The following is a 21,288-nucleotide window of genomic DNA, read 5'->3' as shown; positions in this document are numbered from 1 at the left end:
ATTAATAGTAATAGTTTTAGTTTATGATTGTGTTAGTAATAGGACTAGGCAATAATTCAATATTATTAAAAGCTAAACACATGTTCAAAAAAAGGTTGAGGACAGGAGTCAGCATGGAAACAAAAGTGAAAGTCTGAAAACAGTGTTGGATAAAACACAATTTCTTGTTATTATAGAATGATGCGATATAAACAAGCGTTACACCAGAGGCATGTAAAAAAAAAGACTACAGTAAGAACAAAACTGGAATCACAAAATTGCCGTCATGCCAAGAAGAAACAAAGTATCACCAGTGAAATAACAGCACTAAATCTCGATAGGAAGTATAACACAGTAATTAATGCAGTAAAACTATAACACCTCTAGCCCCCTAAAGGATCTATAATATCTATATCTGTAAGATTTATCTACTTGTAGTGATTTATTTTCTCTCTTGGTCATTTTTACCACAGCAAGCACTTAGTTCTCCTATCACATCTGAGTTGTTGGTTGGAGCATTGCCAGTGGTGCCGATGGAGTCCCTCGCTTCCCCCGTGGCCAGTGAGAGAGAGACCCAGCAGCAGACGCATGCAGTCACCGGTCAGGACGCCTGCACCGGGATGTCTGATCAGTGTGTTGAGGCTTCTCCGCTTCCCTCAGACCCCGACGACACACAGCTGCTCTGCTCCTCTCCTCCGATTCAGGATACAGGGAGAGCAGCTTCAGCAACGTTCTCCCCTCCAGCTGGGCCTCAGATCACTCAGATTACTCTGCCTGGACCTGAGAGTTCAGTCCCCCAGACCACAGCTCCCCAGCCCCACACTGAGCCACAAGTTCAGTACCAGGTTCCTCATCAGCTCCAGGTCTCACAGGCCTTATTTGCCCAGACCCAAGTACAGATCCAGTCATCTGTTTCCCAGCCTTTGCCCCAGGTCCAGGCGTCAGTTTCCCACCCGCAGGTGAAGCTCCAGGCCCAGCCGTCTGTTTCCCAGCCTCAGTCCTTGGTCCATACTTCAGTAAACTCCCCTCTGCATGTCAGCGTCTCGGTGCCTCAGCAGCAGCCTGATCCCACAGCTGCGTCTGCGAGTCTCTCCAAAGGAGGAGACGACTCCACTGTCCAACAGCACACACAAAACAGTGAGTTTCACCTGCTGGTTTGTAAAACACACCATTAAAATATGACACAAAACAAGGTGCTTTTTATGTCTTTCTAACCATTTTCACTTTTTCTCCCTCTTCATTGCTGTTACCCATCACAATCATTGCTTATACTTCATCATAATCTGCAATCCAATCACCATCATCATCATCATTACCACAACCACTTCCACCATCGTTTTGTGTCCCTCCTCAGAGCCAACAGCTGCCTTGGCCGTGGAGAGTAAAGCATTTACTCTCGATGTCCGTCCACCCTCTCCTGCAGCCCAGAGTGTCCAGGCTCATGGGCCCCCGGCTCCCAGGGAGTGTGCCCCCATCCCGACCAGCCAGCAGACAGGCACCAAGGTGAGAGAAGGCAAACATTCACTATTATAGATTTAAAATAATACAATTTAATGCTGGAAAAGACTCCTATATATCCAATTTTGTATTGCAAATGTTAGTCTTCTTGTATCTTAAGTCTACAAAAGTTACAATTCTTTATGTGGTAAAAATAGAGAATAAAAAGGAAAGAAGTAGAGAGTAGCATTTTAGCTTCCATCAAATGTATTTGACTGAAAAATGCAGCGTTTCAAACCTACAAGATTTTAATTAGGCAAATGGACAACATGACATATATATAGACACAAAATTTGTGAAAAATTAATTAATCATCCTGACATCACATCAATCAAAGAGTTATAACCTTAAAAAAATATGTACAATTCTTGGTATGACTTGATAAGTCAAGGTAAAATTATATCTTTATTACATTATCAGGGCCTAAAAATATCACAAAAACAGTCAGTTATCCCACAAAATGTTTCCCAAAAAATAATAATTCAATTTTTAATAGTTAATTAATAAAAGTTCAATTATTTATTGTAAAATATACATTACTGAAAAAGAAAAGATAACAAGGCAACACTAGAAAATGTAATTGACCAAATAGACACATTTGATGTAGACAAAATTTACATAAACACAATTTAACTTGACAAAATTTAATTTGGGGTAATTTGAATTAAATAAATTTGTCATTTGCCTGATGAAGACCCGGTAGGGTTGAAACGTTGCTTTATGGGAGCTGAAATCCAGCGTGCAGACACTCTACTGGCCTAAACATAGGATGGGACACAACTAACTCTCTGTTTATAAAAATAAGGAATGTAATGCTAACATAACATATGTAACAAGATATAGTGGTTTGCTCCTTTATTTTGTATGATATATGATATATTTTATAATTGTGTATTTTGTTGTATACTGAGAATAACTGATATTAAAGGCCGTACACACCTATGATCCACCACACAGGTGTTTTTTTACTTATTGTTCCTGATTAGACCTCTGAGGACTTTTTACAAACCGCATATTAGTTTTGTTACCCGTGTACATCTTTGTCTTTCTTATTGGTTCATGTAGTTTGGTGCCCTCGTGTAATTCCAGCATCATCAATCCAGCATCAGGTCTAATCAGCCTGAACTAGTAAAAACAACTGTGTGTGTGTGTGTGTGTGTGTGTGTGTGTGTGTGTGTGCAGGTCTGTTAATGTGAGTGAATCGGCCCCAGTGTTGCAATAGAGATGGCAGCCTTTGAAACGATTCATTTTTTAAATGCAGCAAACTTGTTATTAATGACTTCAAAATGCACCCCTGTCTCCCGTCCTTTGATCTCATCCAAAATGTTATCTGGATGCCAGCTGGCAGGTCTGGAGCAGCGGAGAGAGGAGAGGCTCACACCAGCACTACGCAGACACAGGTGAGACACACACACACAGCAGCGACCGATACTCATCCTCATCCTCATCCTGAACATCCTGATCTGAAACTATGAGATAGATAACTTCACTCAAGCGTAGAGCTAATAATTCTCAGACTCACATCAGCTCGTTTTGTTTTTTCACATGGATGTCATTGACTTTTAATAACAGGAAATTGGCTGAAATGGAAACATGAAATAAACCAAACAATGAAGATGCATGGAAAATTATTGTATACAGAGTCGATGCCAGTTTTCTTTCTGTTTCCTGAAATACAAAAAGAAAAAAGAAAGAATAGTGTAACATCCTATCAGATATGCATTCGGAGACAACAGTTTACAGTCATTCCAAAACCTGTCTCATAGGTTTATGCTCTCTTCTGTTTCATCGACGCCCCAAACAGACAACTCTCAACCAACATAAGAGACCTCTGGAGATCTCTTCAATTTTATTTGCAAGTCAAGCGTGTGCTAGTAGGAGTAAAAGTGAAGGATTTTTACTTTTACTTGCAACTTAAGTGTAAATTTTCATTGATAAATACAGAGCCAAATCTGTTTCAGTAATAACAGCAGTTTATGTTACACAGAGGGACAGTTGTTTCTACCTCTAATGATTTTTTAAAGACTTGATTGCTCCATCAGGATTTTACTTGTCCTGCTGCAGAGAAGCTTGTATACCTCAGTAAAAATCATCCAGCTCATTAACTAATTTATTAACAGATGGCTGCTTTCACATTACTGTAATCCAGACTAATGTTTTAATCTGAGTCCTCTGTGACTCACTACTACTGTTACCACCACTACTTAAAGATGTTTATTTTTCAAGTCTGTTTTAAGACAATACTCAGGTGCCCAAATGGATGCTGACACAAGTTTTGCTTGCTGCTATTATAAGATCTCCAAATGTGCTTACAAAAGGACAAAATCTACAGCCCTCGTTTTAATTTTAAAAAAATATTTAGTTAATCTGAAGCTTATATGAGGCTTCAGCCGTCTGAGTTAATCAAAAAAAGTGGATATCTGCCACATTTACAGTCTCTTTAGTGAAATAAATCCCTCTTTGTGGAAGGATTGTAACAAAAAGAGGGAATTTGGCACTAAAAAGACTATAACGTTGAAAGATATCTCCTTGATTTGACTAATTTGGACGACTGAAGCTTCATATTAGCTTCAGATAAACTTTTAAATACATTTTTGCACAGAAGGAGGACTGTGGATTTTGTCCACCATCACTTATATTGTAAGTGCTTTATGAAGGGATCTTCTCATGGTCAGTATGAACAGGAGGAATGATTACAGCAAGAAAAAAATGTGTCAATGTTAATGACTGTTGTTTTAGGACAGACTTGAAAAATTGAGAACTTATCATTTAATATTACTAATATTTCCTACTACGACTAAATCTATTACTTCTACTACTGCTGCAGCTACTACTACCATTACAACAACAACTAGAATACTGCTGCTTCTAGTAATATTAATGCTACTCTGACTGCTACTACTACTTCTACCATACTATTACTACAAGTACTATGGCTGCAACTGATAATTATGTCCATTGTCTATTAATTTGTCAAATATTTTTTTTATCATTAATTGAATAATTAGTCTGGAAAATGCCATAAATTAATGAAAGATGTGCATCACAGTTTCCCAGAGCTCAAAGTGACATCTTGAAATTATTTGTTTGGTTCGACCAACAGTTCAAAACCCAAAGTTATTCATCTTACAATGATATAAAACAGAGAAAAGAAATAAATCCTCATATTTGTGAAGCATGAACCAGAGAATATTGTTGGTGTTTTTGCTTTAAAAATTACTTAGAAGATGAATTGTTTATTAAAATTGTTTTTATTACTTTTCTGTCTATTAACTAATCAATTACTTGACTAACAATAGAGATACTTCTGTTATTACTGCTGTTATCATCACCATTATGACTGCTACTGTTCCTGCCTGTTGCTTTCATACCAGCCTACCGGGCTCATGTGTGGCATCATACTTTTCTTAGGAAATACTTGTAATTTAGAGCAGCAGATGTTAAATGGTAAATATTCAAAGAACTGAGTACACACTGCATCACGGCTACGTTAGAGTGTAACAGAACACAGAGGACTTCAAATGACAGTGACTCTGGTCTTCAGGCTGTTGTCAACAGCAGCTCCGACTAACACCGAGCGTCACTGTGCTCGTCAGGTTCCAGCAGCAGCTTTGTTTGGACCACAGAGCGGTCCAGAGCCCGTTCACCGGCCCGGCCTTCACCACCCTGAAGGACACTGTGAGACGCCTGCTGCCGTACCACACCTGCGCCGGTCACCTGCCCACTCAGGATGACTTCAATTTAGGTCAGTGAGCTGCGGTTGATTTTCTCTGACCTGTGCTGCCAAAATGATTCATGTTTCCTTTTCTGTGGATATTAAGTGAAGTTTCTTTCCAAATTGAACCATCTGCTGTTTATATCAAAACAAACTGACAGCAGCTGGTAACTTAAGTCCTTAGATGACAAAACAAGAACACATACGGTACAACTTAGATACTGAATGACGTCAAGGATATGCTACAAATAAGCAATATATCCTGGTTGTTACAGCATATACAGCTGTATGTCTGCCCAACCAACAAGGAGGTGTGTGTGTGTGTGTGTGTGTGTGTGTGTGTGTATGACACAGGACAGGTGAAGGACTCAGTGTTTTCTCAGATGTTGCTTATATATTGTATTGTGTCATTTTGAAGATTGCTGGAGCTTACTTTATGTTGTATCATGCTATTCTGATGATTGTTGGAGCATCTGATGCAAGACGAATTTTCATGTGAACCGACAATAAAGTTTTATCTTATCTTTTAATTAGAAACTGGCGCCAGTCAGTGTGTCATCCTCTGATATACAGTATGATGGGCAGCGTTAAGTCCACATAGTGCAGAATGGGGACTGTGAACAGTGACAATAAACTAACAGAACAAATGTGAATGTAACAGAAAATGTGCGGTATTTATTTGACAATTTAAAATATTTATGTAGACAACAAAAGTTTCTCTAAATGTGGGGAGAAAAGGACAAAATGGTCATATCAAAATCATTAATTTGAATAAAACAATCCTTGGCTGCAACCAACCTACATGAGGAAGGAAAAACAGAGAAAAAGCAGAAAGCAGCCCTTTACTGGCGTGCAACAGACTCTGCGCAGTGTGATGATTTACATTTTGTCATTTGGCACTTTGACACTTTTATCCAACGTGACTTACAAGCGAGGCGAGACAATCAAGAAATAGAGGACAGTGACTCAAAAAGAGCCGTGGTATAAATTCTCAAGCAGCTGACTTTACATATTTTACATATTTATTTCGATCAAGATTACACTGGTTGTTTATAGAAAGCCCTCAGACTGAGGAAGCTCTAATGCAACATTTTGCACTGAAGTAGAAATGATAATATGAGTAATATCACTCTGGAGTTGTAGAGTTTTAGTGATGATCTGAATCATGTTTCAGAAGCTTTTTTTCCCACTTTGTCAATAATAAAAATTTGTTTTTGAAATTTTATTTTTGGTAAGAAATTTTAAAGGTTAATCCAAAAAAAATCCAAAAACCCAAATTAGCTGTAACGTATAACTATATACATATGTTACTTTATTTAATTTTTTTTATTGAATGTTAAACTTAAACACATTAAACATGAACATTATAACAATGTGCACAATATCCCCCCACCCTAGCAAAAGAAAACAACAGCAAAAAAACAAATAAAAATATAATAAATTAAATAAATAAATTAAAATAAAGCAGAGCACAGTTTCCAACATTTCTATATAAAGGTTCCATATCTGAGCAAAGTTCTTGTCTTGTCTTCTGACAGTAGAAGTTAATCTCATACATACATTACTTGACTAATGACGGGATCAATCCTATATCAGGGTGTAATTATTTCATGTAGATATTTATTCAGAGTGTGATGATGTTCTTCTTCCCACAGTGGACCAGGAGTTTGACACCGTGTCTGGTTTCCTGCTGAAACGCACCAAGGACATGGTCAACAAATACAGGCAGCTACTGGTTAGAGAAGCCCAGGTACGACACGCAGCATCACTGCTCTCTCATCTGTCGCTGATATTAATTAACCCACAATTCAATCAGTTCAAAACCTTTATTCTCAAACAGTTCTGAAGGTTTTACGTAACAAAGATTGTGACATTTGGGATTTAATTTTAAATTACAAAGTTACACTTCATCACTACTTTTGCTTCGAAGCATAAGCAGAAGAAAAAAGTTGTGATATTTCAAGAATAAAGTTGTAATTTTTTGAGAAAAAAGTTGTGATTTTTTTTGATAAAAAAAACAGAATATTTTGAGAATAAAGTTGTAATTTTTAAAGGAAACTTGTAAGGTGGTTAAACCAGTAACTTCTGGTCATCAACATCACTCATTTGACACACAAAAGCTTTCAGACTGCTGCTCTCATCTGTTTACTACTGAAATATTGAAATATTACGACCTTTTCCCTGTTGTACATTTGTAATTGGGCAGCTCGGACCTAAATGAACCAAACACAAAGTAATCTTCTCGGTACAGTTTGGAGCAGATAGAACAAACTGTGTGTGTGATGGGATGTGAACTGGTTTCCACAGCAGGAGAGTCCCTCAGCAGAGATGGTGATGCTGGAGCGTCTCTTCCTCCAGGCAGAGCGATACGCTTTAGCAGAGGACAGACGGAGAGCCCGCAGAGACCCAGGTCAGTGTCCCAGCGGGAAACACAAACATCATCACCACCTACTTTATTTCACGGCGGTTCTGTGTGTGTGTGTGTGTGTGTGCATAAATGCATAAATGTGTGTGTTTAAAAAGATGTAGCTTCAAATCCCAGGACTCAGCCAGGAAATCTGGACAGGGAAATTAGGGGAATTAGTGACACATCTTGACATTCTTCCTCACAAACTAATTTAGCGGCGCCTCAGTGCAGCACTTAACCTCCATATTTGCTCCTGGGAGCAGCTCCCAGGTGTGAATGTGTAATTAAGCTGTGTAAATGTGGAGCAGGGTCGTGCTGAGAGAGACTACACGATGATGAAAAAAATGACATGCGAGAGGAAATTAAAGCGGGGTTGTTATGTTAATTAAAAAGTTGGAAAAGGGGAAGGAACCTCTTGAAAACTGTTAAATGTCAGCTGCATGTGGACAGCGGGGACCACTGAGGGAATAATAACCCTGAAATAGAAGAGATTCTGTTATCATACAAAACTCAAGTGATCGCTGACGGTAGACAAAACAAAAACCTCAAATGTGTTTATGTATGTTGCCTCTCTGGCTTTGGGGTTAAGACACTGACTGTCAGCTGCAGCGTCCCTGGTTTGAGTCCAACCGTCCAACCTCTGCTGTCAGAATCTCTAATAAACGTATAAAATGCCCAAAAATATATTAAAAAATATTTATTTTATTATTCATTTTACAGGCAAGGACAGTGCACATTGTTAAATATTGTTTCTATTAGCTGAAAGACTCTTTATCATCCTGAGTCACTTGACAGATGTTTACATAGTTAAAATTAAAGGGGAATTGTGCAAAAAGCTAAAAGAACCAGGACTGTAATTAACTTGGAAAGATATAAAGGCAAGTTAACCCTCATCCAGAGCAGATTCCCCCCCTACAGTTTTATAATAAGTATCTTCAGCATTGAATAAAACATTTTTCCACACTGTTTTATAACATCACACACAATAATAATCTGTTCCAGTGCTTTGTTTACTGTGTGTCATCAAATAGAAAATTGTCTGGAAAATATCTTGTGCATCTTTTTAAACAAATGTCATTTAGCCTGGCAGATCTTCAGTCTTTGGAAATTGTCAGTAGAATTAAAGGGTTGGTTGAGCCAAATTATGAAAAACAAATTCATTTTTTTTTATTACTGTGTCATGCATACAAATATGCCCAGTCAGAATGTTTTAATAGTCATGAGAAGATACCAGTTGTCAATGATCTTAATTAAAGATCTTTTGCCTCTAAATAAGCAAGATGTAACATATGATTGGAGCCATACTTTTGTTCAATATGCATAAATGTCCTTAATTTTGCTTTTGACAGTCTATTTTCAAATTATGTGTCTTAAAACTTGAAAAGTTCTTTGAACTCATGGAGAATAACGGGAATTTCTCCACTTATTTATTCTATCCTGTTAATCAGGTGATTCTACATTATGATTGTGTGTTGGGTTTAAGGTTAAGGTGAAAATCTGGGAAACTAAAATCGTTCTGCCTGCTCAGATTAGGTGATTTGTTCATTTGTGTGAACTGACCCTTTAAAAGCCTTTGTGTATGTGGGTCAGCGTGGAGTTTGAAACATGGTGATGCTGGTTAATTATCTCCACTTCTCTTTCCTCCAGAGTCATTTATGATGGCCTTGGCTACGTCTTCCCCTGATGGTGCGCCCTCCTCTGGCCCCTCCCACCTCCCACCCTCCGGCAGCCCCTCGTCTCCACCAGCCTGGACCAGACTGTCCGACCGGCCCCCGGGACTCAAGACGTACCGCTCCAGCTCCCGCGGGGCTCTCAGGCTCACCATCAAGCAGGAGTCCGGATCCCGTAAGGTGGTTCACAACTCGGCCTGCGACCCGGGACTGAAGAGGGACCACACGGGGCAGCTGACCAACGGCGGCGGAGCTGTGAACGAACGCCACTCTCAGGCACCCAACGGAGCACCCCAGCATCCTCAGCACAGCGAGGAGATCTCCAACGGACCTCCGCCCGGTAAAGCTGCTGAGGACGTCCTACAGACAGCACTCTTTGCTAAAATAAAAGCCCCAAATCCTCTTTCTATGCCAGAGCCGCAGGCTGATTGCTTTGAGTTGCCTCCTCGAGACGCCAGCGCCCCAAAACTGAAATGCTACAGGCTGGATGCGTCACCTCGGCTGGAGCAGCGGTTCAGCCCGCCGCCTCCCCCCCTCCAAGAGGACAACATGCTCAGTGAACATCTACAGAGTGCCATCGACAGCATCCTGGAGCTTCAGCGCCTGCAGGGCCCCTCTGCTGCCCCGACCAGGGCCACGTCAGGCCCTTCACTGGACCAGGCTGTCACCAGCATCTTGGAGGGACACCTGTGAGGTAATCTGCTCTGACAAACGTCCACACAGACACAGAACAACATCTGTCTGAGGCGGAATAAAAAAAACACAGGAGGAATCTTGACTTCTTGTCTGTTCCCAGAACTAAAAGAGAGATTTCGTTCTGGGTTTCAGAGATCACTTTTAAGAAACTGATTGTTTGAAAGAAGAGAGAGGAGGAAAAAAAATGAAGAGGCACTATAAAGAGATGCATACCAGACAACAGCACTATCTATAGTCCGATAGATGTTAGATACTTCATTTCGATGTATGTTTGTGGAAAAAAAAATCTATTTGAATAGGAGCTATATTGTTTCAGTGGTAGTTAAGTCATTCAGAGGTTTACGACACTGGTGTAACCTTCATCAGCATATAGTATATAAGTAATAGTGAGGATAACGAAAACGTGGAGTAGACTGAGATTATTCAATAGTTTTTTATAAGATTTCTTTCAAAATGTGAATTTTCTTTTGCATAGTGCCAAGCTTCCAGGGTATTTATTTTGATAATCTGTGCCAATTGTGTTTTCAGATGAGTTGCATCGAGAAAGGCAGTAAGTTTGTGAGTGTGTGACGAGTGTGTGTGTGTGTGCGTGTGTGTATATGTGTGTGTGTATTCATTTGGAATAGTTTGCGTGGATCTAAAGAGAGCATGTTGAAAACATTGCATCCAGCGACGGGACAGTACATCCTGCAGGCTCCATCATCTCGGCTTATCGAATGAAACTCCAAAGAATCTGTGACTTGCTACATCCTGAATACACCAGCAAACGTCCGTGTCGTGTCTCTTCCCAGAATACTGGAGTCTGTCCTCGTTAAAGCAGAAAGAACCCGAGGGGGGCACAAAGAAAATTAGGCAGAGTTGTGCTTTTTTTTTTTTTTAAGTTTGGACCCTTGTTGTCATTCATGCTGGAGTCTGTTTAGTATTTCTAGTTTTCTGTCTGTCTCCAGAGACGAGAATGATTTTCCCTTACTGTATGTATTAACATGCAAGCAATAATGAGTTAGGGTTGTTAGGAGCAGTGGTGGTGCAGTGAGGAGGGAGATCTTTGCCTGTCATGCGAATCGCCGTTGGATTTGTTTTTCAGAAATGAGAGATTTCTTATTTTGTCATCAAAGCCCGTGTAGTTTAGAATAAAAGCGTTTCTAGCTTGTTTCAAGGGCTCGAGGGTCACTTAACGGCATGAAGGACCGTGCAAAAAAAAACATCCAGTGTGAGAAAGAAAATCACCAGTTGTTGTTTTTTTTTTTTTTTTTCCCGCGACAGACACTGTACAGAACTTGAGCCTCTCTGCATCATCAAACCTTTGACCAAAAACCGGAGGAATCATCCGCTTCATACAAACCACGTTTAGAGGTTGAGTTCTCTTTTATTTATTAAGTTATCGGTTTGTAGCCCGCTGTACTAAAGCTGAAGATTTATTTCCACGCTGCCGTTGTGGAGCAATATATGAGTTTTGCAGCATCTTATGTTAACGTGACAATCTTTTATCGGTCTGTGTGAAAAAAAAATGTGAATTCTGTTCATATGAAATCCGTGAGAGAGTTGAGGTCCATTTATACTGGTTGTACGACTCCCACATGAAACGCGTGCAAAATGTTCTTTGTAGATGGATTTTTACCTTGAAGGTCAAAATGTAAAAGCTGCAAGAATATCTTTAATTTTTTTGTAATATAAAGTGAAAATTTGAGCTTTCGGAGACGCTTATTAGGGGGTCGAGGTTTGACTTGCAAATTGGAAACGTTTTAGAATATGCCTTATAGTAATTCAGTGTACCTTTAAGGAAATTGAATCTGCAAAGAAAAGATTATTAATGTGATGTTTTAAATACTGTAACATCTAGTGTTCTGAAATGTGAAAGTAACCTGTCCCTTCCAAAAAAAAAAACAAAAAAAAAAGGAAAAAAAAGTTGAGATTTGGGGCTAAATCAAACAGGCCTTCTCATTTCTTGTCATTTTTTTTTTAAATATGTAAAATCGTCTTTTGTTGGAATGAACAAAAGGAGTTATAATATGCAGTAATTTAGTGTTGAAACCCTCTGCATTAGTGCGGGTGGACACACACAAGAGGATTGTTCACAGAATTTGATCCAAAATTGAAAAATTAGTGTCGTTGAGTTTAAAAAAAACAACAAAAACTGAATCTTCAGGTGTGTTTCCACCCTAACAGAGGTTTCGCTGTAATGCAGTAAAGATGTCAGAGTGTCGTTCACAACACAGGATTGCACTCCTCGTCACCACTTAACTTCTTAAAAAGGGGAATTCCACCAAAAGTCACAAGCGTGTCCCAAAGTTTGTCTAAATTCCTCTTGTTTAATTCAAGATAAAATTCTTTAAAAAAAGTCAACTTTGCTGGAATCCCCTTCGATGAAGCAGCCTCATGTGCCATTGTTACTGTTGCAAATGTCTGCAGTGTCCAACACTGACCACTAGAAATGTGCTTCATTTTGTCAGCATTTAGGGATTACATCTGCATGTTGAGCCATTTTTGGTATTTATTTGTAAAATGTGTCTCTTATTTTTCCTGACTGAACTGTGAAACCAGGGGAGCTCATAACTCTACACTAATTCAACTTCAGATACAAAAACATTTGACTGACAGATTGTTCTGATGCCAAAATCAAGAGGCCTTAATTCAGCAAAACTAGATTGTAAAAAAAAAAAGAAAAAAAAAAAAGAAGTCATTCCTGACAAAAATCCAACTAAAGACTCCTTTGACCTGAAAGTCACGAGTGATTCATATATGAAATGTTAAGAAAACTGCTTTTGTACTCATTTTTACAGACTATTTATTAAACTGTGATTTTGTAAGAAATAAAAAAAAAAACAAACAGTGAATGTGGTCGTGTCTTTCTTAAGCTCATTTATGACAAACTGGAGGATTAATACAAACATGACTTTTTTATTATTTGTATCATTCACAATTTAGGAAAACAAAGACAGCTTCGGGGCTTACATCTGAGCAAATATGAACAAAGACAAAGCAGCTGTTTTCATAATTTAAAGTCTCATATGCTGTAAATAAATTTATCACACTCAAAAGATGCAAGTCTGCTTTGCAAAGGGAGAGGGGGGGGTTTAGTGTTAAAGGTAATTATTATAATCACTCTCAGGAGTTGGCACCTTGTTTTTTGTTTCCCTCCACTGTGCAGTTTGGATTCTGTAAAAAACGACGTTGTGATGAAACCGCTGTAAATTGAAACGAGGTCACGTCCAGACGCTGCGACGAGTCTCCGCTCAGGTTTTTGGGGGGGATTAAGAGGCACATTAAAACATGAGCCATGAAGATTTCCCAAAACCGTCGGGAGAATCAGCAGCAGGACGTTTCAACATCAGGAGTTTATTTGATCAACTGAATGAGCCAACTTTGGTCAGCATCGGTCTCCCGCTGCAAAAAACAAACTGAAACCTTGAGACGGACGAACACATTCAGGCCCAAAGGCACCTCAACATGAAGCTCATCTTCTAAAAAAAGGAACAGGGCAAAGATGAAATCTCATTTCAAGATGCGTCTGGGAAACTCATCCTTTTATCTATTGACTTAAAACAGACAATAGGCTGAAAACAAAAGCAGGAGGGGAGCGCCAAATAATTTAAGGTCATATTAAAATGACCCTCTCTCTGCAAAGCAAATCATTTATTCCCAGACTGATAGAGGTAATAAGCTGCTAACCTGCAGGGGGGGTGTTGGGAGTTTTCATTAAATTTAGGGGGGGAAATTAAGAGCAGGCTGCAGCTTTTTCTAAAAATCAGTTCGTAAATCCATTTTCAATATCTTTTTTTTTCATAAATAATTATACATTTTCCTTAATAGAAAAAGTGTCCATATGCAATCACATGACGTCCACCATGGCGTTGTTAGTGAAGTTAGTGTTTATCAGATTCAGTGCTGGCTTTCCTCTCCGCGGGGAGAGTCTCTCTCTCTCTGCTTGAATTCATTCGGGGGTCCAGGTGGAAACCTCGCAGCGTCTCACTCGGCGCTCCGGTACGCGCTCATCACGGCCTCGTTAACATCAGAGTGAAAACTTGACAGCAGCCACACGCTGGCGACAACTCGGACTCGTTTTGGTAGATCAGTGCTTTCATCCTGACAGGTAGAACAACAATCTCTTCTGTCCTAAAAAAAAAAGCAATTTGGCTTGTAAAAAAGTGAGAGTGGCCGCTGAAGAAATCAAGCTTCCTGTCCCGTTCTGTAGCTGCTTGTGTCCTTCGCGTGGGGACCGACGGTCAGTTGAGTTTGATGGGCAGGTCCTCTCCATACTTGCGGAGGAACTTGCTGTGGTTGTGGTCGACGGACCAGAGAGGAGGAAGGTGGCGTGGGTGCATGGTGGTGAGGAAGTGCTGTCTCCAGCGCCGCTCCAGGTTCATCAGGCCCCGCAGGCCCTGTTCAGCGTAAGCGTGCACCACCTTCAGGCCGTGAGGCACGTACGCCTCGTTGAATATCCTTCAGAGGAGAGAGGAGCAGTCAGAAGGTGAGGAAATGAACTTCCTTACAATCAAACTGATTCAGCTCTATACAGACTGCCTGCAAGCCAACAGATGAACACGAGCATCTTTACAAGAGCTCGACTGATGAATCATATAGAACGTTATCAGCCAATATCAGCAGGATGTTGTGGGAGTTGTGGTCCTTCATCTCTGTCCTTTTTAATTTTATGTAAAAGTGCTATATAAATAAAGATAATTGTATTATATGTTGGCTGATTAGTACAAGAAATAGGGATTCAGAAACACCAAAGATGTGTCTGAGGTAATACTGAAACAGTCTCCCCTCGTCTCACCTCGTCTCCAGACTGGCAGCCTGCTGCAGCGCCTCGTCCGTCAGCTCCTGCTCCTCGTTCATGTCGAGGAAACTTTTGATCAGATCCTGCAGCTCCTCTCGTCGCTGCTCCGGCAGTCCTTCCCCGGCGGTTAGCAGAGCCCGAGCCGCTGAGCGTACCTTCCGTCGGTCCGCGTCCTCCAGCAGGCGCACTCCCTCCTCGCAACCCTGAGGGGCGGCGAACTCTTCAGCCAGCTGCTGCTTCAGAAAGCTGTCGTGCACGTTGGAGGCGGCGTGGCAGCTGGTGCAGAGCAGCAGGATGTCGTGGGAGTTGTGGTCCTTCATCTCTGTGGGGAAATGCCGTCTGTACTCATGTGGCACGATGTTTTTCCTGCGGGACCAGAGCAAATTATGGATTAATCAGATCCGTCTTGTAATTATGGTGCTCCAAAATGAAATAATCACCTTTAGAAAACATGATTCTTAGTGCAAAAGTGTTTTTAGAGCGCTGTCAACTGTCAATTTCAGATGAATGGAGATGAATTAAAATGTATATGAAGCATGTCAAACCTAATATAGGAATCTGCTTTGCCGCAGACCACACAGAGGTTCTCCTTTGCAGTGAGATAATAGTCCTGCTGAGAGTCGGGACGTCCTGACGGCTCAAACAGCAGCCTCACAACAAAAGGATCTTCACTCTGGAGCACTGGGTTGGAAACAATGAACGTTATAACTTCAGGCAATGATCTGATTCTCTTCTGCATGACTGTCTTACAGTGAGAAACACAGCAGAAAGATTATTTACACTGCATTAACCAAAGCACAGAGTGACACCCAGTTTAAACCTTTACCATAATATTCTCACCACCTCAGAATAACCATCATGCCAGTGGATTGACAGTAGACTGAAAGCTACAACGTGCAACATTTGTTATCCTGTGTGCTTTTGCCAAAATGCCCCGTTTGACTGAGGCAGGCTTGTCAGTGATGTTTAAGACATTTTTGGGACAAAAATCAGTTGCTGTGGGTAAAGTAACTGACTTTAAACAGCTATACTGCAGGAAGTCAATGAATTGAAAGCTCCAGGAAGACGAAGAGGAGCAAAGTTACAGCAGACAAGATCTTTTTGAAAACATGGCTGTTCAACATCTGCTTCTTCAACACGTGAAGGCTTCAAAGACACTGAATAAGGTGGGAATTTTCCCAACTGAATGGAAGAAACCGAGAAGGTTGCATGTTGTAGCTTAAAATATATTTTGTTTTTATTTTTAACACATGGAGTTATCTAGTGTACCTCCTATTCCTTTATCTAGGTACCATTTGGCTTTCTTCTTGTCGCAGGTACACAGAGGTTGGCCATCTGGAGCGTGGAGGAAGCAGTTATCGTAGAGAGGAGACTTCCTGTAACAGGCAAAGTGAGAGGCTGCTGAACCCAAAGTCTTCAATGTCTAAAAGCTGATTCTGGATCAGCATCATTCAGGATTTATTAGCTTGAATGAAGCTTGTATTTCAGTATTTTGTCTCCACCCTCACCTGGCAGAATAGCCCACACCCAGCGGTTTCCTCTTGTTATTCTTTCGAGGGTCTGGGACTTGCTGATCTCCAGACTCTGGGCTTTCATAAACGGGCGGTTTCCGCGTCCTTCGTCTCCTTTCTCCATCAGCGGCCCTGTCGTCTCCATCTCCTCGGCCCCTGAAGGGCACATCCACCAGCCCCTGGCAGTGGGCAGCCAACTCGGAGTAAGAGCTCCCACTGGTAGAGGCGGGACCGGCTTCAGAGCGGAGGCCGAGGAGATGGAGGAACAGAGCGATGGAAACTTGGGCATCTCTGGCAGCATAAGTCATCTGGGGTGAACAGATAAAGATTTAGAAAAGAAGGAGAACAGCACAAACTTGCAAACTGAATGGATCTGTTGATACCACACTGATTTTCCCCCCAATCTGAATCCCTATTTCAGGTTTTTCTTATAACGATTTCCTCATCGTTGCCAAGCATAAAAACCACAGGAGTCAAAGTAAAGTAAAAACGTTGTAGGTAATAGTGACAGAAATAGAGTAAAGTTATAGGTTTATGTAATGATTACCAGGTTTAGTCAATCAGAGCTGTAACAAATTCAGTGTTTCATCACTGACTTTATGGACAAAAAACAGCATCAAAACTTGATCCAGAATCTGAAAGTGAATTAATTCAAGCTGCAGATTGTAAAATCTGTTTTCTCTCAAACTTTTAGCTCCCACTCAAACAGTGATGAATGTAACAGTATTTTAAACTATGTTTGGATTTTTCTTGCCAAACGCTCCTGGGGAGTAGCAGTAAACTTTTCAACTAACATTTTCATTTACACAAGCTCGTACGTTTGTATTGGCTGTACTTCTTTATCATTTATATTAATGTTTCAACCTGAAGAGTTTCATGTCAGTGCTCCAACTGTCAGTCACCAGACGTCGTCTGTGGGGAAAATGATTTGATTTCCAGAACCGGGGGCGCCTGAAATAACTCGGCCCACTTCACAACTCTATCTTTAAATTGTTGACTTTGACGTTGAAGTAGAGCTGAAAAGTAAAAAGTATGAAGAATGTGAAGAGCGCTGTAATACAATGAATCACTACCTGCTCCAGCGACAACTGATCTGCCTCCCAGTCACTGCAACGCAGCTCCAGAGATTTATCTAAAGATACATTCAACAGATCTGCAGCCAGAGACTTCAGGCTGAGGCCGTTATTTACAGTAGCTTGCCTGAAAATAGAGACAGAACAGGAAAGGATCATTTTCAATTGATTTATATCTTGCAAAAATGTGAAAAACATCAAACATGAGCAAACATTCACTTTCTAAAAATCAAAACACAAAACAACCAAATTGTACCTCTGTCGTAAGGCCAGATATCGCAGGTCAACCGTGCACGTCAGCGACAGACCGTAGTCACGCGTCAGACGCTTGCCGTCTTCATAGCAGCCGACGCCGACTTTCAAAATGTGGGGGTCACGGAGGACTTCCACTAAACTGAGTGGGAATTGCTGCTGCCCGCTGCGGAACGCCAGCAGCCTCACCAGGACACACAGACCCGAATACGAGGCCATCTGCACCAGAGAGACCGCGGAGGCTCGGCCCTTCACTGACACCTGCAACAGGAAACAGCAGCGAGGTCAGACAAGACCACGGGAAAGTTGAAATGCTAAAAGAAGGATGTTCTTAAGGAAAATTCCACCCCTCTGATAATAGATTGGTACTGGTATCACTCCCTCTAAGAAGGATTTTTCCCTGTATCAAGATTCAACGTTTAAAAAAGGATGATTTGGGTGTTTAGGACCAATATCAAAGCAAAAATCTGCTGCTGTTTCAGATAATTGAACCAATCTTATTGTCTAAATGCCTGCAGCTAACAATCATCATAATGTTCAATTAATCTGCTAAGTCAACTGGCTGTTTGTGCCATTAAATGTCAGAAAAAGTTAAAAATACTACTAATCGTTGCAGTTCTTGCTGTTCCAAAGGTAATTTCTAAACAAATAAACCTAAAAAGCTCCAGTTCAGGGTGGATTTTTCCTCTTTGTATACTAAAACATGCAAAGGTATTTCTTACGCCGTTGGTCTTTACCCATTCACAGTCAAGCCCCAGCACAGGGACGACTGAGAGCTCCTTTTGCATCAGTGGCCACAGCTGCTGCCATTCCTCTTCAGAGCTCACTATCACTGGTTTCACCCCCAACAGCTGTTCATAAGACGGTATCTGTACAGCAGGGGGCGGCTGTGCGGTCTGACACTCCACCGCCTTGAATTCCTTCTCGAGAAGATGCGGCGGCTGGGCGTATTGATGCTCTACGGATGTTAATTCGTTTCCCGCGGGACACGGAGCTTCCACAGGATCGGCCACCTTCTGGATGGAAGGCAGCCTCTTCCTTTTTGTACGGTACACTCGCCATATGAGCAGCCCTCCTAAGGTCGCCCCCAGTACTGTTGTGATGACCACAGTTAAAGGCCCTCGTTGAGACATCTTGAACTGTAGTGATCTTCGGCAGGTTGAAAAGTGCAAACCTACGGCTGAAACACATGATCAAAGTTGTCTTCAGTGACTAGATTTCCATGTCCAAACAGTTCATACATCATATTCATATCAAGCAATATAACCTTAATCACGTTTACCTGCCTGTTGTGCTATAGCTGTTCACTAATGCCTGCCCACGTGCAATATTATAAGCTCAAAAACTGAGTGCCGCTACTTTTATACACTTTTTTATACTTTGTCTACTCGTTTATTTATTAATTTATACCTTGAGGGCTGCAAAGCAAATTTCATTGTACTGGAAATGTACATTGACAATAAAGGCATTGTGTTCTATTGTTGTAAAGATAACTGATGTTTTACCTTTCCTGTGTCAGTGGGCTTCCATGTACATCTGCCTCTGTTGCTGTGATCTGAACAGACACTGCATCTCTCTGCAACAAAAGAAAAAAGAAAAAAGAATGAAACATTTCCGGTGTTTATTCATAAACATACAGTAACAGTAAAGGTTTATTATGATTATCCTGCTGTAAATTCAACAGTAGTGGGACAGTAAAGCATTTTAAATCCAAAGTTTGTTGAGATATGAAGTTTGCAGATGATTAGTGTTGTGATCCCGTTATGGGGGAATAATTCTGGTTACAGTCCAGTGACTGATGATTTTATTCAATGGTGTGATAACTGCTTTTTAAAACTGAACATAACTAAAGAAACCCAACACTTCTGTTTAGACTGTCAATGAACAGGTTCAGTCCTACAAATATTCTGTGTGCTTTAATTAATAATCTGCTGACAAAGATAATCTGTACGAAAAGCTCAGCAACAATTACACTTCTTTCAAAGGTTAAATTGGTTTTTAAGTGTGTGAAAACTGATGACACATTTCAGCAGTTTCATGTCAGTCATTCATCAACTTTTCTGTTGTTACTTGGGTTTTTTAATCTCTCTGCAGGTAACTACCAGATCCCTATCATATTTTCTTCAAGAGAGCGATTTCAAACACTTTATTAGTCAATTTAGAGTCTTCTTTCCCTCCTCTGTGTGGAGAGTTTGTTCACATATGAGAAGCTGAGAGATTCAGATCACCTGGTCTAACAAAGTAACACACTTTTGTCTCTCATGCCATCAAACTCCTAAATATTCAGGATAAATCCACTGATGATTAGTTGTTTTAACTCCACTGGTTGGGTTGGATAAAGACGATGGTTGGATTTATTCCAGGTTTTATGTTATTGCCGTCACTGATCACTTATGTGAGCATATATGGTGGTTTTTAGTATGCGGTTAACACATTTTAAACACAGTTTTATGTATTTTGTTGTGTTTTATGTCCCAGTATCTCTGTGTTTTACTTATCTGTAAGACAAAATCTCTCCTTGGTGTCGCACTGAATTCTGTGACCCATCAAATTATGTGACCTGATTAGGAAATACGGCTTTTTGCCACTGCAGATGTTATTTTATCACAATCTTTATTTAGATAGCTGTTATCAAAACACAGTGCTTCTACAGTATTTCGATAGGGTCACATATTTTGTTAGTGGTTCTGTGTAACTGGTCAGATTCTGTGGTGCTTAAGAAGATTAACAACATGAAAAAGACCAGGATCGACCAGATGTTGACAGGTGAAGTGTATAGGTTACAGTAAGTTTATAGCTGTAAAGTTTGTGACCTCTCTGTATCTATGGGGTCTTTTTTTTTTCTGTACAGCTTTTAACATTACTGACCCTCTAAATACTGTGGATGAATCATGTTTAGTAACAGCTAAACTAGGATTAAAAACGTTTGTTCTCTACAAGAATATGATGCTTGTTCTCTATATATCTCTATTAAAGACCCATTTTATAAATGGCTTTAAATTAGAGTTTTTCTTTATGTTTTGCTTAATTTATTTATTCATTTATTTAAAGATTTGTATTCACTGTCTTTCTATTTCTTGCCTGCATTGAACTTATTCTATTTTGTAAATGAACTGTGCATTTTCTGTTTTTATGTCTGTGAGGCACTTTGTAAGCTTGTTTTTGAAAATGTGTTATATAAATTAAGGTTATTATTCCTAGTTGGGTCACAGAATCTGCTAGGTTACAGGATTTTGTGCAACACCGGTCACAGGTCAAGTTGTGTCACGTTAGCTAACTTACACGCTAGCTTGCTAATGTTGATCTCGCCAAATTAACAAGCCAGCAGCTGGTTTATAAGTGATGTTACATCAAACAAGAGCGACAGCAACGCTTCTCAGACTGATGACACACATGAATAATTAATCATTAACTGCAACGAGCCTACATTTAGCTCTCAGCTCGCGTGTGTGTTGTCTTTTAGCCGCTACAGCTAGCTGACCGGCTAACTCTCTTCGTTAACACAGCGGCTCACACAGCCAAGTGTCGTTAGACTGAATTAGACACTTTACTCACAGCAGAGCCGTCTTTTTGTATATTAGTAGATGCATTCTCGAGCTTACCTTTACGTTTTAAACCAACACAACGCCAGTTTCTCACACATGTACACTTGTTTCTCTTTACTGAGCTGTTCCATGTCTTCCGGGCTGTTTTTATAACGGTGGTGCT

The 21,288-nt window shown here is 40.4% G+C and overlaps 2 protein-coding genes across 3 annotated transcripts in view; one reads left to right on the top strand and one right to left on the bottom strand.

Annotated features, from left to right (window-relative positions):
• Positions 1-13,258, top strand: part of si:ch211-168d23.3 (BRD4-interacting chromatin-remodeling complex-associated protein) — a 20,756-nt gene extending 7,498 nt beyond the window's left edge. Inside the window, exons 7-13 of the mRNA XM_042388876.1 lie at positions 453-1,116; positions 1,334-1,482; positions 2,818-2,876; positions 5,073-5,221; positions 6,847-6,941; positions 7,499-7,601; positions 9,246-13,258. Of these exons, the coding sequence (XP_042244810.1) occupies positions 453-1,116; positions 1,334-1,482; positions 2,818-2,876; positions 5,073-5,221; positions 6,847-6,941; positions 7,499-7,601; positions 9,246-9,961 (1,935 nt within the window). The 3' untranslated portion in view covers positions 9,962-13,258. The remainder of the gene's footprint in view (positions 1-452; positions 1,117-1,333; positions 1,483-2,817; positions 2,877-5,072; positions 5,222-6,846; positions 6,942-7,498; positions 7,602-9,245) is intronic.
• exd2 (exonuclease 3'-5' domain containing 2) lies at positions 12,843-21,288 on the bottom strand. 2 transcript variants are annotated; one of them, XM_042388874.1, is made up of 10 exons: positions 21,183-21,288; positions 19,086-19,156; positions 18,303-18,760; positions 17,585-17,841; positions 17,329-17,455; positions 16,253-16,563; positions 16,014-16,120; positions 15,290-15,425; positions 14,742-15,110; positions 12,843-14,404 (listed from the first exon to the last, which is right to left on the bottom strand). In XM_042388874.1, the coding sequence occupies exons 3-10, from the start codon at positions 18,711-18,713 to the stop codon at positions 14,188-14,190; spliced, it is 1,935 nt and encodes a 644-aa protein (XP_042244808.1). In that variant the 5' UTR covers positions 18,714-18,760; positions 19,086-19,156; positions 21,183-21,288; the 3' UTR covers positions 12,843-14,187. The 2 variants fall into 2 exon arrangements, with proteins under 2 accessions (XP_042244808.1, XP_042244809.1); XM_042388875.1 differs by having other exon boundaries at positions 18,318-18,760.

Source organism: Thunnus maccoyii, chromosome 16 (assembly GCF_910596095.1).
Source record: "Thunnus maccoyii chromosome 16, fThuMac1.1, whole genome shotgun sequence".
NCBI lineage: Eukaryota > Metazoa > Chordata > Actinopteri > Scombriformes > Scombridae > Thunnus > Thunnus maccoyii.
This window is presented reverse-complemented; position numbering and strand designations above follow the sequence as displayed.

What these genes read in the sequence shown, in the direction of transcription:
- exd2 (XM_042388874.1), bottom strand. Translation starts at nt 18,713, where the DNA reads ATGTCTCAACGAGGGCCTTTAACTGTGGTCATCACAACAGTACTGGGG. An exon ending in CCTAGATAAAGGAATAGGAG is followed by an intron (nt 15,426 to 16,013) that starts GTACACTAGATA and finishes TTTCCAACCCAG; the next exon opens with TGCTCCAGAGTGAAGATCCT. An exon ending in AAAGCAGATTCCTATATTAG is followed by an intron (nt 15,111 to 15,289) that starts GTTTGACATGCT and finishes CTGGTCCCGCAG; the next exon opens with GAAAAACATCGTGCCACATG.